At 39.1% G+C, this 15252-nt stretch overlaps 1 protein-coding gene across 2 annotated transcripts in view; it reads right to left on the bottom strand.

Moving 5' to 3' along the window:
* The window catches only part of SLC24A2 (solute carrier family 24 (sodium/potassium/calcium exchanger), member 2), a 108571-nt gene that overhangs the window by 40442 nt on the left and 52877 nt on the right, over positions 1 to 15252 (bottom strand). For both annotated transcript variants that reach the window (XM_010133328.1, XM_010133401.1), the window contains exons 2-3: positions 13579 to 13617; positions 11228 to 11336 (exon numbers count right to left, since the gene is read on the bottom strand). In XM_010133328.1, coding sequence (XP_010131630.1) covers positions 11228 to 11336; positions 13579 to 13617 — 148 coding nt within the window. The remainder of the gene's footprint in view (positions 1 to 11227; positions 11337 to 13578; positions 13618 to 15252) is intronic.

Raw genomic sequence — 15252 nt, 5'->3', positions numbered from 1 at the left:
TCCCTAATATCTTCTCTCATTTCTTCCAGCTGTCATAAGGAATTTCAATTAGATGATCAAAGACTTACCCACAACCCAAAGAATAAGTTGTAATGGCTATCCAAGCTAATTGGAATCAAATGCTGATTTGGTTTTATCAGTGACTTTAGATTAGGAACAAAGAACTCAGTGCTAAAAACTTGCAAAGGATCTCGTGGAGATTACCATTACAGATGTAAAATGAGAGTTCTAACCTCTAGCAGTTCTTATAAAATATAATGCCTGTGTACACAGACTATTTGTGACAAAGCACAAGAAATCCCACCAGCTGAAGGATATTAGGTATTGTGAATTTTAAAAAGGAAGTATTCCTTTGAAGTAATTTTCTTTCAGTGAATCTCATCTTAATTTTCACTCCTACCTTTTACGAACTCCATAAACCTCTTAATTTTCTCATAAAGTACTTACATCCCATCTGGGATAGACTAGGACTGCTGAGGGAATTTGTAGGTATTATCACTGCAGAATGCAAGGAGAGAAAAAAATGTTTTTTTTAAGAAGCTGCTGACTTTTTCTCCTGGTACCTCCAGATGATCCAAACTGTTATAGTTAAAGTTAATTATTTATTAACTAATTGCATTAATTATAATGCAAGTTATAATTAAATGTTGTAGTTTACATTTTTACTTGTGCACGTTCAAGCCTCCAATTTTTGCAAAATGGAAGCTTCGCCACTGAGCTGGTGCAGTGGAAAACACAAATCGACCTCTCTTGGAGCCAAGTAACACAGTAAATAATAATAGTTGCATGCATTTTAGAACGACATCTTTTTGGATTATGATACTAACAGTGCTTCTTTATTAACAGTCCTAAGCAAATAAAGTCTTTGAGGTGCTTGACCAGTAGGCAGTACATTGGGAGTAACTAAATTATGTAATACTTTGTGGATCTGAGCTCTAAAAACACAAGCGGTCACCTTTCATCTTGTCTTTAACTTGCAAGCCTTCTACTCATGTTCTTTCTCCTCATGTGTCCTTACTCCGTTTTTTTATTGTAGGTGGTTTAATGGTCCTGATAATAACCTTATTAAAGTTCTCTCCTTTTATTATACTTAGTTTACTGCAATTTTATCAAATTGGAGTGTGAATAGAAATAGAATTAAAATTTTATACAGTCATACCAGTAGAGTTCTGGGCAGCTCAGGATAATCAAAACATTCAAAAGCAAGATCTGCCTATTACTTTGCTCTCAGTGAAGCATTTAAAATCAAGACTAAAAACCCACTGTTCTTACATTCCACACTGTATAGCAAATCTTCTTACGGTGACAGAAGGAAATTCATCAGTGGATCCACAGGGTTTTAATGGATACAGGTTAAAGAGCAAATTTTTTTAAAGGAGGTGCCCAATGGCATGTTATTAAGGCACATATGCAACAGAGAGAAAAAGTAATTCAAATTACTATTATGTGTCAGACTCTGCTTTTGATATTTTTATGTGGGTTGGTTTTTGGTTTTGTTTTTAGTTTTTTTTCAGTTTAAGAAAAGTATGAAGTGCTTGTTCCTGAAGGCTTTGTTTCCTTTTCCATCTTTTTCACTCCTAAGATACCTTTCTGCCATCTTTCACCAAACTCTTGAAGACAGGCATACGTTCTCTAGAATGTAGTAACACCAAAGGACAATTGATATATAACAGAATTGACCCTGCTTGGATCAAATACAATCCTCACTGAGTTTGGAGAGGGTATTTAGCTTTAAAGAATTTTCAAATATCAACAAAAATTAGAATTCCAAGATGAAGAAGTGAAAACCTCATCGTACTGATAATATTTGTAAATTTATCACTGATTCTCATGGGGTCAGAATCTCAGCCAGTATCTGTGGGGCCAGGCACTGTGGGCTACTGGATACATACAACTACAACTACCATAAATTCCAGCTGTTCTGGTTTTCATTATGTCCAAGGAGAATAATGCAAAGGCAGTGTACATTCCTCTCACTGTCCAGTCATAAAATCCAGCCAACCAGCAGAGGAGAAGTCATCTGCCATACACAAACTTTACTAAGGGAAATCTTCTATTTTCACCTTCAACAGAAAGTCCCTCATAGCTACTACTATTCTCTGATCTGAACAGGTTTATAAATTATTCATGTTCTTTGCTGTTAAAGTTTCAACACATAAATTCAGTAAGGAAGAAACTTAAAATGAAGCTAAAGCCATTAAGCATGGAAATGCATAGTCAGGACAGCTGTACCCTGCTCTGGGATCACGATTTTATTTAAATATTCATGTCTCCCTTGCACATTCTGTAGGGAATCCCATGAAGAATACGCTCTCTGAAGAACAGGGCATCACTGGAATATATCATGGAGATGAGAGACAAGAATTCTGCCTGCAGTGAGCAGCTGGAGTAGATTCCAGTTAAAAGAATACAACATGACATGCAGAAATAAATTGTTGCAAAAACTAACATCTACCACAAATAGAACACAAGGACTGAACTTCAGATTTAAAAAAATAAATGTAGTAAAAGGCATCAGAAAACTCGCACAATTTAAAATTTGCTATGTACAAGGAGTAATATTGATTTTAAAAGAATACCTGTTCTTCACTTTTTAAGTAGCTAGAAATTCTATCAGAGAAACTAGCAATAAGTACTTTCTTCTCTCTGTATTTTGGGACCATGTGAACTTAAGCAGACCTGACATTTACTGCTGCAGAGTTTGAGCGCATCACAACAAAGAGCCACATTTTGCCACTAAGCTGCCCATTATGCAAGAAATTTGTAAGGTTTTCTTTGTACCCCAACTTTTGATACATGTCACTAATATAGACACACTCTATGGATGGGATATATGTTGCAAGTGCACTCACCCTACAGTCATGGAAGTGCAGCCACTGTTTTTAGAAAAAGCAAGACCACCATCCCTAAAATACGACAAGAATGAAGCAGTCCTTGCATTTATCTCAGTAAAATAATTCAGATTTCAAAATTCTTCCTCTTTCATCGTAGACATCATTTGTGATTCACATTTAGATAAATTAGCTGAACTCATCACCATGGCTTGGCTTCGTGAACGAAGATCTGGGAAGGGTTTTTCCCACGCTCACTGCAAGCGATGAGTGCACCCTTCGGGTCTGCGCGGTGGATTTTTTAGGTGAGGCGCAGCATGCGCGGAACTGGCCCCACCCTTTACACCTGAGGTTCATCTGCCAGGGCCTAGCGAGCTTGGACGGTGACAGTGAAGTCCTCGGGTCGTAGGTTTGGTTAGAGTGTCCTTCTCTGAGATGGAGCCTTACAAGGCTAAAGGAGCTCCATCTGCCCGGGTTTGGCTTAGAGTTGTCCTTCTCCTAGGATGGTTGCCCGGAGGCTAGTGAGCCCATCCTGCCCATGGACACACTTTGTCTGACCCTTCAGTTGAGACCTGTCTGGCTTGGGAGACCCCACCGGAGGCACATGCCAGCACCAGCACAGCTCTCAACCTCACAAGAGCATGCAAGCTCCTTCCCCACGACAAGGGGGTGCCCGTGAAAGAGCAGCTGAACTAAAACTTTGTAACAAAATTATCTTTGTTAGCCTAAGATATCATTTTCTCTATGCCAAAAGCACACATCTTTGTAGACAGCTCAGGTTCCACAGCTGTCACAGTGACATTTATATCTTACGTGTGCTACATGGAAGCTTGTAAATTCCATCACTATCCATTTTTGGCTTTCAAATCTTAAGTAATTCTGGAGTGGGGGGTGCGGAGGGGGGAGTGGGGGTGGGAAACAGCTATTTATTTTCTCTATCTCTCAACTTTTTGGCAGATATTAGTAGGGCTATCTAAAAGACCATATCTGCCTATTTAAATAGATCTGCCCCTAGCTTCACATAACCCACTGTTTCTACTCATGCTGTTGCTCACTCTGCAGTGAGTTCTACCTAAAGTTTATTAATTCAGTATGATGTTGGAGATGCCTGTAAAAAATTAAAGAAAAGAAAATTTCATCTGGACACAATAAATCACCTTTTACTGCAATGACAGTCAAACACTGGAAAGGGTTTCCCAGAAAGATTGTGGAGTCTCTGTTTATGGAAATAATCAAAACATGACTGGACACAGTCCTGGGCAGTGTGCTGATACTGCTTGAGCAGCGGGTTGGACTAGCTGAATTCTGTAATTCAAAAGGTCCTTCCAACCTACATGAAAAAACCCCCCACAATTCTGTGAAAGCTAGCTTCATAAAGAGGGTATGAGTATCTGCCTTTGGAAGACACAACACTCCATTTTGAAGGTAAGCCTAATTGCCCTTTCTATTGGTTTCCTATCTTGATATCAGACTGAGATATCACAAGCTGGAGATAAAGGGAAGACCATAGATTATAACTAACAGTCATTAATTTGTATATGAGCCTGGCACGGAGCCTTCACCTTCTCTGGCAGAAGAACCTTGCAAATGTTTTGGCCTTCAGCAGAGAAGAAAGGCAAAATGTTCTGAGCGCTGCCCTCAGAGGCCTGTTTTTCCCTGGTGGGCCAGAAGAGGAAGCAAGAACTGTTACGAGCTGGGTAAGGGTAAGTTTGCAAGAAGAAGGTTCCTGAGTGGCCCTGTAACCTCAGAGGTATGCCTAAAGGGCAGTCAAGACTGATGAAAAATCTAGAGCAGAGATAGTTAAAAAAACACATAGTTGTTTTTATTAATTTTGCCTAGATTTGCGTATTTCCTCATGTTAGATATAATGCTGTTGCGCTTATAAGCCACTGAAGAATGACTTCTTTCATCTCTGGCATGGTGCTAGGAAGCGCACTGAAGTCCTGCAGTATCCACCATTAGAACTGAGGGAAGTGGAAGTGCTCAGGTTACTTCAGCAATGCAGAAGATGAGCATTACCCATGAGCTGGTGTAAGCTGAGCTGCCTGGCCTTATTTCTCCAAGGGTATAACAAATAAACAGCTTCAGCCAATGGGACCGAGCACAGGACGGTGCCAAGGCCAAAGGAAGAACAAGAACAAAAGGGTTTTGCAAAATGGGACAAAAGCTGGGAACCTGCTGAGTGACCAGGCAGGTGAAAGTTACCCAACCTGCATCAGCTGTCTTTGGAATAAGCTGACATTTTTCAGGACAACTCAGAAAAGAACACAAGTACCAGCACCAAATTTAGCAAACTAATTTGAGGTGAATGGAGGAGTTGGAAAATTCTTAAGCTAAGCATCTAGGAACACAACAGGATCTAATAATTCTTTATTTTCTTGAGAAGCAGAAATAAACGCAGGTTTCTGTTTTTTCTTTGTCAGAGCAGACAGTGACAGTGCTGTATTTTTCTGCATACAGTGAAGGAAGTGACAGAATTGTCAGCTCAGCTTTATGTAACAGAAGGTTACTTCTCTCACCAGTAACATGCACCATATTTGTGCCTAAAAAAATAAAAGCAAAGCACGTAAGGTAAACAACAACTTTCCTGCAGAAGTACATCCTGTAATTTTTTACTTTGGAAATAGGACTAGAGATGGCAATAGGAGAGAATTGCTGAAGATACCTACTTCTGACTGGGGACTGAGTCATGACAGAGATTTATAACACATTCCTTTTCATGCAGAGGTTGTTATTTGCATATGAGTTACATCCTTGTCATGCAGGAGCAAGGGAGTCAGTATCTAGCTAAATCCTCCCTTGTGGAAGATGTTTTGTTGGCCTGTGCCACCTTAACAGCAGACAGAAAAAAGGTGGAATGATAAGGAAAAGATCTCGATTTTTCCTTTACCCTGCTAAAGAACCTGCAAGAAAAGCAAGGTAGCCTCAGGTTGTACTGGTGCTCAGAGTCATCACTTCATCGCCAGTACCTTCCCTTCTCAATGAGTACCTATAGGGACCTCCAGAGAGTAAAACCTCTATCCACAAATCTGAAGGAATCACTCTTTAAAGTAACCTACAGCTTATAGGGAGAAGGTAGGCTTCCTGTCCATAGCAGACACTTTCACACAAAATAAATTCCACGTTTTTCCTTCTCCTTCTCCCACCGCAAAATAACAGCCCTCTTCTATTAAAAAATGTGAAGAGATCTTTGTAAATCCTACATTTTCCTAATCCAGGAACGTCTGTTTCAAAGCTAGGACAAAGATATCTGAGGTACAGCACTCAGACGAGAAAAAAAAAGTCACAAATGATTGCCATGATTTACGTTCAGGTTGCTTGGATCTTGGAATGGGGCCTGACAACACAGCAGGTCTGATAGCAACATCCTTATTCATATGGGTAATGCTGTTATGAACAGTCCAGCTCACTATACATTGAATAAAGGATTGCCTGACCAGCACTTAAGCAGAAGCAAATATGGCACAGGATTTCCTGGGGATTAATGACTGGCTGGGAGTTGATGATAGCCTGATGCACAGGATGTCATTAATCTTAATCCTAAGGAAATGATCTGTACCAAGGTCATTATTTCTGTAATAAGATAAAAGCATACAAAAACTGTCATACAGATATTTATATTTTTAATGAATGATGATGTTTCAACTGAATGTAAAGTCATGTGCTACTAAAGAATAACCTACATATTCACCTGTTAGGGTGGCTGAACTCTTATCTTCTTAGAAGCTTTATGCTGAGATCAAGATTTTGAAGAGGAGAAACCCTCCTTGTCTTAGAATGTTAAATCCGCAGCACGGCCACACACCTGCCTTAATGCAAAGTACCAAATGTCCATCAACTCCTACTGATCTCAGACTTTACTCGTCTGCCAGAGATGGGCTGAACACCTTGCAAGCCCTGGCATTCCAGAGCATTTGTAAGCAGCTGGCTTTCACAACAGGCACAAGCCATAGAAAAACCACATTTGTGTGGAAAGGGAAAAGGAAGGACAGGTTCACAAGTGTGCAATCATATTTCAGGATCTCTCTCTGTCTGTCTGCATTTTGTGCAAAGTGAGAACTTCTTAAGGTCATTTCTCTCTCATTTAACATTTTCCTACTTACAATCAAGCGCATTTTTAAGAGGGTCTCCATTAAAGTACAGGTTGGTTCTGACTTCACAAATGAATTATTCAGAAGTAAATATGATAAGTTGGTTTTCTATAAATACACTGCATGTTAATGTAACAATAACACTGCGTAGGTCAAGCCGACCTTTAACAGACACACAGCCTGTTTATACATTCTATATTGCTTACGCAATCAACAGGGCTTAGACAGGACTTCTTTTCTGTCAGCCTTGCAAAGTCCACACAACTCCAAATTACAGAGCAGTGTGCTTTTTCACGTCCTTCCAATTATTCAAGGGAATGTAACAGCCAACTTTACTATTGACAAAAAAGAGAAAGAAAAACTAGATCTTCCAGCAGCAGTGCAATAGCTAGAAATTTTACTGCTAATGGTAACATTCGATCTGGAAGCTGCGGTGTCTGTCAAGCACCAAGTTCCCAGGCTTTAGGAGTGCTTTTCCAAACACTGAAAACCTGTTTCACTTGGCTGTGTCAGCTGCAGGGCTGCTGGTGTCTGCTTGTGAAGTGTTTTGACTGATGGACCCAGCAGTCTAAAAGGAGAGCAAGCACTGATGGAGCCATTGTACAGTAAGAGGCTGAAACAAAGCAGGTGCAGATCAGTGAATTGCGGTATGAGGATAGGTGAAGGAATTAAACAGAAGCCAAATGGGGAAAAAGAAAAATGGGGAAAGAGAAGGAGGAGAACAGAAGGAGTGTGTCCAAGTGCAAGAGGTTACCAGAGTACCTGTGTGTCAGCTTTGATTTACACCTTCCACACCTCTTTCCTTTGAGAATGGAACTTTGTAATGTTCGAATATACCGTTCTTTTGCTGTAAATCCAACAAATAAGGCTAATGATGCAATGATTTGACCTATTGATCTAAGTTATCATCTGTCAGAAATATTGAGGGGATCTAAGCTGATTAAACGAGACAGAAAAATGCTCAGACCCTCTTTCTTCTAGTCCTTTGAGTCTGATCCATAATTGCATTAAATTATTTGGAAGAAATCCTTTGAACTCTCAGATTGTGCATCAAGTCCATCATCTTTCATTACATGAGTGCAACAGAGTTTATTTCCTTTGCTTACACAAGACTCAAAACTAACACAAATCACTCATTTATTTCTTCGTTATATCTGGTTTTTTGGGGTTTTTTTTTGGGGGGGGGGTTGTAGAGGAAAGGGCACATGAAGTGGAGAAAGCCATGTGGGCTAGAGAAGTCACCAGGTAATCCTTTACACTTCTACATTCCCCTAAACGATGCGTTCATAGAGCAAAGGACTGCACTTCTCAGAAACTTCTGCTAAATACTACCCCTTGTTTAAATTTTTAACAATGAAATGCTATCAGCTTAAAAAATTACTTAGCTAGCATGGTAAAGGTCTGTTAAAGTACACATGATGAACCAGTTGATTGTTCAAATTCATTATACACAGGAAGATTAAAATACAGGAACTTGGTGAGAGTTTGGTAAGTGAAATTTGTACAGAGCCAAACAGATAATCAATATTGTCTTCAGCAGGTACCTATATCCATTATTACACATGTTTTTCAACAGAATGAAGATTCAAGTACAGTGCCATCTAAATCCGTTAACTAGCATCACCCACTTTGGCCAGCCACAGTATTCACATCAAACTAAAATGCCTTTTCTTTTATGGAGGTTTGCAGAACCATCTGAATACAGAACAATGCATGCGGACACTTAAAAGCTCTAAATCTCGGGAAACAATATGCATGTTCTGTGGAGATATCCAGTACTCCCTGTGTCTGCCTTTCAAACTGTCTGCACTGCAAAGCACCTTGAAAGCCAAGTCTGCCTGCAAATGAAGTGATGCTAAGAAAAGGTTAATGACCACACTGTGTGACAGAAAAGTGGGTGGATTTTTTTCCCCCTATTTCTCCTACACGTCTGGGCATATTTGTAAAAAAAGAAAACCAGAGTTCCACATGCAAAAGTATTTATTGAATTGCACTCCTATATGAGCATTAATTAAAAACTTAATTTTGATAAGTCAGTGAAACTTTGAAATATTAGGTCCTTTGATATTAACACCAACTTAGACATCTGCACATATATAGGCTACTTCCAGGGTCGTCTTGGCCATTTCTTCACAGAAGTTCCGCATGAAAATACATTTACTGCAAATCTAGGCAGTTTTTTTTTTCCCTTTGTAAACTTCAACTCAGCGTTTCAGTTTTAATGAAATATACAGGCAGTCATTGCCTTGCACTTCTTATTAAAGGCCACAAGACCTTTATATTGAATTGTAAAAGAGTATTAATTCTATGACAAATATAAGAGCTTGAAGAGGAAAAAACGGAACAGTCAAGTATTATGTGCAAAGAAACCCTGAAGAAAATTTTACTGGATATATTTAAATAAGATTTATCCATTGCAAGCATCTCTATCAATCCATATTGATCTCGTGTTTTACTGACGTAATGAAGAACAGCATTGAGTTACCTGATAAAACTAATTATAATACGTAATTTTCAAAAGTGCTGGGCTTCTGTGTCTCCCAAGTCGGATTTCGGATTTCAAAACCATTTTTTCCTGTTCTGTCATGAAGGGGGAAGTCTCTGGATCATACTACGTGGTGCAAGCTCGCTAAAGGGGAAAAGTAGTAAGAAAAGATCTGAATGCTGAACAAGCTAAATCTAGGAAACAAGTGAAATAAATAAGCTTGAGCAATACAAAAATACCTGAGAGCTTATCTTATTTCTGAATCTTCATTAAGTCCCAGTTGAACACCAGTCAACATTTCTGGCTTTCCTGTAGTCTTCAATCTATCACAAATGTTCTGTCCTTGCTAATAAGCAATACCCAACCTGCCTCTGTTCTCTCTTACTATTTAAAAAATATTTGATGAAGTTTATTTACTGCTTCAGATGATTGTTATTTTTATTTGTATTAGCACTACTTGAGACACTACAGATGCGTCGACAGCCCAGGAGCTCTGCTTTAAGGGAAAAGAGGAGCGCAAAGGACTGTAATAAAAAAACTTAAAAAGTGAAAATTAGAGATTGGAAGACTTGGCTACCAGCTACGTAAAGATGACACTTACTGGGTACAGCAGTTAGAAAGCCTGCTTGCCTACTGTAGTGATGCAAATAAAGGAAACCAAATGTATAACTGCAATAAACTTCTTATGTCCTTTTTTGGCACTGAATGAGAATAGATTGGGCATGGTCTGTTGATGACTCCACTCTAACAGGCAACACACTTTGGCAGTGAATAGTACAGCATTAACGAAAGAGAGAAGTGATGTGAATGATGATCAGAGTAGAAATAATGGTGTGGAGATTGCAAGGGCTGAAATTGCCCTTGCGTTGACAAAATGTCAGCTTCAACTTTTGAAGAGGGAAATGGAAAAATAGATTTGCCTTGACCAAGAGATACAGAGCAATTTAAAAAGCTGTATGCAATGCTACAATGAAAAACATAAAGGAACTTAAATGCAAGGAAGTGCTACATATATTTTTTGATTACCAAGGTTTGGAAGGTCTCATGGCCAGTAATATTTTAGGTCTCTTTAGTCCTTCACAATTCCTTTACAAGTGCTATTTGCAAAGACATTTATTACTACAAAAAGAAAAGTCCTACCAGAAGTTAATTAACCAATAAACACATAGCTTTGAATTTTTTTGGAAGTCCACCAACAGCTGAGATTCAAATCACCCTTGCACTGCAAAGCAATTAGTGTTTTCCTGCCAATTTCTCAGACCAAAGCAATCACATAGATTCTCAAAGAAAAAAAAAATTACACCACACTGGGATGAAGCTAGCAAATTGTTAACATGCACATAACATAGAAAGATGTTTGTTCCATTTTTTCTAATATCAGCATTAAACCACCCAAAGTCAAACCAGCTAAGTCTCATAGTTTTCTATATTCCATATGATGAATTACCATTTTGGGGGGGGGTTTGTGATATACTAAAATCAAAGAAAACATAAAAAACTCTACAAAAGAACAAGAGGATATTTTTTGTAACTTTCAGTTGCTATTAAAGCCAGAGGCGAAGCAAAACAGAAGTTATGAAATGCATCAACCAAGCGACCAGTTTTACTTGGCACTGCAGTGAACACATTTTCTAAGTTGCAAGTCTTGGTGGAAGTACCTTTAACATGCCATAAGAGTGCAAATCTCTCTCGGAAAATTCAGACACATTCAGAAAAGACTTGTGAAAGCAACAGAAATGCAAAAAATAGTTTCATGGACACAAGGGAAAATGAAAGTATTTGCTTTTGCTACGGAAAACTGAAAAAATTAATGCGAATACCTTCAGCAAGTGGGTCAAGTGTGTGAATCATGAGCTGGAAGATGCTATTCCTCATTAGACTGTTGTGGAGAGATGCAGAGCTTCCTCCCCGCTGCAGACGTGGCTTAGTCTAGGTGAAAAAAATAAGGAAAAGCATTTAGGGGTGTTTTGTTTTTCCTGTGGAAACAGGTCTGAAACACTACAAATTAATCTCACATCCCACTACACAGTGAAACCTATTCAGCCATCACCAGATTATATTAAACTACATACTGTATTAAACATTGCCATATGTATAGACAATTCCTCTGAAGGCAATGGGATTTTCAGATTAGCCATTAGTCTCCCAGGCCTCAGGAAAAAAACGAAGATAAAAAAAATCTTTCTATGTGAAAACTCTTTAAAATGTTAAGAAAATAAAAACCTCATATTTACATCAGGAAGAATTAATAATTTTTTTTTCTTTGTAGAACATTATGGTTGAATCCCTGAAGCAAGGTATAATATTTATTGTCTCAGTACATTGCAAATATATGTGTTATCAAAATTACAGAGAAAAAGGGAGACAATACCCTTTTTTAACGGCAAAATCTTGAAGCTCAGTCACAGTAAAACATAATTCTCACTTTGGTTCAACTCATTAAGTGCAGATTACAGAAACAGACTGTGAGTGCAGTAACACAGAGCAGACACCTACAGCAATGGAATTATCATACAAGCATCTTTCAGGTGCTTTTAAACACAGAATATTCACAGAGTGCTTTGGGTTGGAAGGAACCTTAAAGATCATCTAGTTCCAACCCACCTGCTATGGGGAGGGACACTTTCCACTAGACAAGGTTACTCAAAGTCCCATCCAACCTGGCCTTCAACACTTCCAGGGAGTGGGCATCCACAACCTCTCTGGGCAACCTGTTCCAGTGTCTCAACACACTCACAGGAAAGAATTTCTTTCTTATACCTACCCTAAACCTGCCCTCCTCTAGTTTAAAACTGTTACCCCTCACCCTATGATTACACTCCCAGATAAAATGTCCTTCCCCATCCTTCCTGCAGACACCCTTTAAAGCACTGAAAGGTTGCTATAAGGTCTCCTCAGAGCCTTCTCTTCCTTAGGCTAAACAACCCTAACTCTCTCAGCCTGTCCTTATAGGGGGACTGAGCCAGCCCCTTGATCATCTTTGCAACCCTCCTCTGGACTCATTCCAACAGGACTGTGTCCTTCTCCTCCATTGGGGAGCCTGGAGCTGGACACAGTACTCCAAGTGGGGTCTTGCGAGAGCAGAGTAAAGGAGCAGAATCACCTCCCTTGACCTGCTGGTCATGCTTCTTTTGCTTCAGCCCAGGATGCAATTGGCTTTCTGGGCTGCAAGCACACATTTCTGGCTCATATTTAGTTTTCCTTCCACCCCAAGTCCTTCTCCTCAGGGCTGCTCTCAATCCCTTTGTCTCCCAGCCTGTATTGATACTGGGGATTGCTCCAGCCCAAGTGCAGGACCCTGCACTTGGCCTTGTTGAACGTGATGATGTTCTCACAGGCCCACTTGTCAAGCTTGTCTAGGTCCCTCTGTAGGGCATTCCATCCCTCCAGCAGGTCAATGGCACCACACAGCTCAGTGTTACCGGTAAACTTGCTGAGGATGTGTTCAATCTCACTGTCCATGTTGCCAACCGAAATGTTAAAACATCACGAATACTGACCCCCAAGGAATGGCACTCATCACTGGTCTCCACTTGGAGAGTGTCCACTTGCTCAACAATCAAGCCACTGTTCACAACACTTTGAGTGCAACCATCCAGCCAAATCCTTATCCACCAAGTGTTCCATCCATCAAATCCATCTCTCTCTGATTTAGAGACAAGGATGTCATGCGGGACAGTGATGAATGCTTTGCAGAATTCCAGGTAGATGTTTTAAAGAAATGTAAAACTGAAGTTCTTTTCCCCATGCCATTGTCTAGTACAATAATCAATGCATTTAATATATCCCATTGAGTAAGACTGCTTTGTGGATGGATGGCTGCTTGTTTGAACAAAAAGGATAATCAGAGCCAACCGGCTGCTAACTAATAAGATCCTGAAATCCAATTATAGGGAAAAAACAACCCTGAAGAAAACAGTATTGTGCAATAACACATGGATTAATCTTTGGTGTCATACAAATACTAAATGAAAAATGATAGAAACTGAACAAGAAAATGAATTCACTGCTTTATCTTTGGAAATAAATTATTTAAACACTACAGCAGCATAGGAGGGGGAAATAAATCCCAGTAATTTAGAAAAATTATGATGGTGCCAAACCAATGTAAGGCTTGTCTCACCATCCTCCTGAGAAATAAATGCTGAGACACATACTAATTGCTGCCTACCGTCAGTGTTTGGTCATCCTTGTCGCCAGCATTAGGTGACTGCATGAATGGGAAAAAGAACAAAAAAAAGTGTCAGATGGAGCATGCATAGAATGGAAAGGCAGTAAAACACCACAGATGTCTCATCTTATGGATGCTGTTTTGATAGGCTTATGAACCATTTGAATTAAAGCCTCCTAGTGATCAAGTAAATCAGTAAATTCACACTGCAAGGTTACAGAAGTCTTTTATTCTTGTTAGTTTCTTGGACAGGAGCTGTTGCTTCAGGGCCTGGCACACAGCAGCTGAGCTGCAAATCACAGTGTTCACTTCGTACAGATTATGCAGGGAGGCAAACTCCCTGTATGTATGTCAACCAGTTTAAGAGAGTGAGGATTCAAAAACGTGAAGTGATACGAAACCCAGGATTGACCAAATGTTCAATGAAAAGCCTAAAAAGAAGCACTATTACCTTGGTATTTTGAAGGAAGGGACTAGGCAAAGAAATGAAAGGTATTTCAGTTTAATGATTCCCAGCAAATAGCTATTTAACTGCAACTGGCAACTCTGGTTAAGGGCAGGCAACACAGCAACGTGCCATAAAGGAAAATGAGAGTTTGAATGGATTTGAAAAGCAATTAATGCTTTCAAGAAAGTGATGTAACCTGGATGTGATCTGTGATTCCTATGTCCTATCCCCAGGATAACAGCAGCAGAGCAAGCATATCACCAGGAGAGACTTTTGAGAGAGAACAGAATTTGTACTGGAAACAAGCAAATGAATTTTTTTCTATCATCTGATTCGTAGTCTTGAGTTTTGCTGGTTTCCTTAATAGAATTAACACTTGTGTTAAACAGAACCTAAAATTTTTTACATAGAATATGTCTCCATGACATCTTGAAAGCTGTGTCATAAAGTCATGTTATTTTTCTAGTCATTCTGCTTCTCTTGAGGAAGGAAAGTTAACACCAGAACACATGAAATACGAAACTCCAGTCATTAAGTACTAATTAGAATAGGACACAGTGTAAACACAAGCTGTTTCACATTCATTCTTATTTGATCATAACCCCTTCCCCACAAGCTGGCATATAAATAATAGCCTCCATCTCAAGGGCTTGTCTGGAGCATTACACACAAAACAGAATACATTGCAACTGTTATATGGAACAATCTCTCCAGTACTGTGAAACCCATTTTTTGGAATCACATTGGAACCATCTTTCAGGACATGCCTTCTGAGTTAGCGAATGAACCTTGAAGGTCAAGTGGAAGGCAAGCAGTTATGAGCAAACACCGATAACAGAGCAGATCCTTTAACTGTTCCATAGTAAATAAAAGAATAACCAGAACTGAACTCTTTGTAAAAAATTTACCCCTCCCCAGTTGTGAATATTGGCTTGAAGAAAATGTAATGAAGAAAAAAAAAATATCTTTGTTCTGCTAAAGTCACCTCTGAAATTAGACAATACTTTTGTGTTAAATGGTTAGGAAAAAAAAGTTTTACACCTCTGTTGAAGACATCACAAAAAGAACTTCTAATGGAGTGGAAAGAAAAGGATAGAAAAAGAAAAGAAAAAATCTGTGTTCTAAAATGTCATTAAAACAGTGGATGCATCTTAGAAAAGTTTTGCATAATGTGTAAGATACATATATATAAATAGTATGCATACATATGCTCTTTCAGATACAAA

The sequence above is a fragment of the Buceros rhinoceros genome, unplaced genomic scaffold, assembly GCF_000710305.1.
Source record: "Buceros rhinoceros silvestris isolate BGI_N320 unplaced genomic scaffold, ASM71030v1 scaffold2100, whole genome shotgun sequence".
In the NCBI taxonomy this organism is placed as follows: domain Eukaryota; kingdom Metazoa; phylum Chordata; class Aves; order Bucerotiformes; family Bucerotidae; genus Buceros; species Buceros rhinoceros.
Note: the sequence above shows the minus strand (reverse complement) of the source record. Positions and strands in the feature narration are given on the sequence as shown.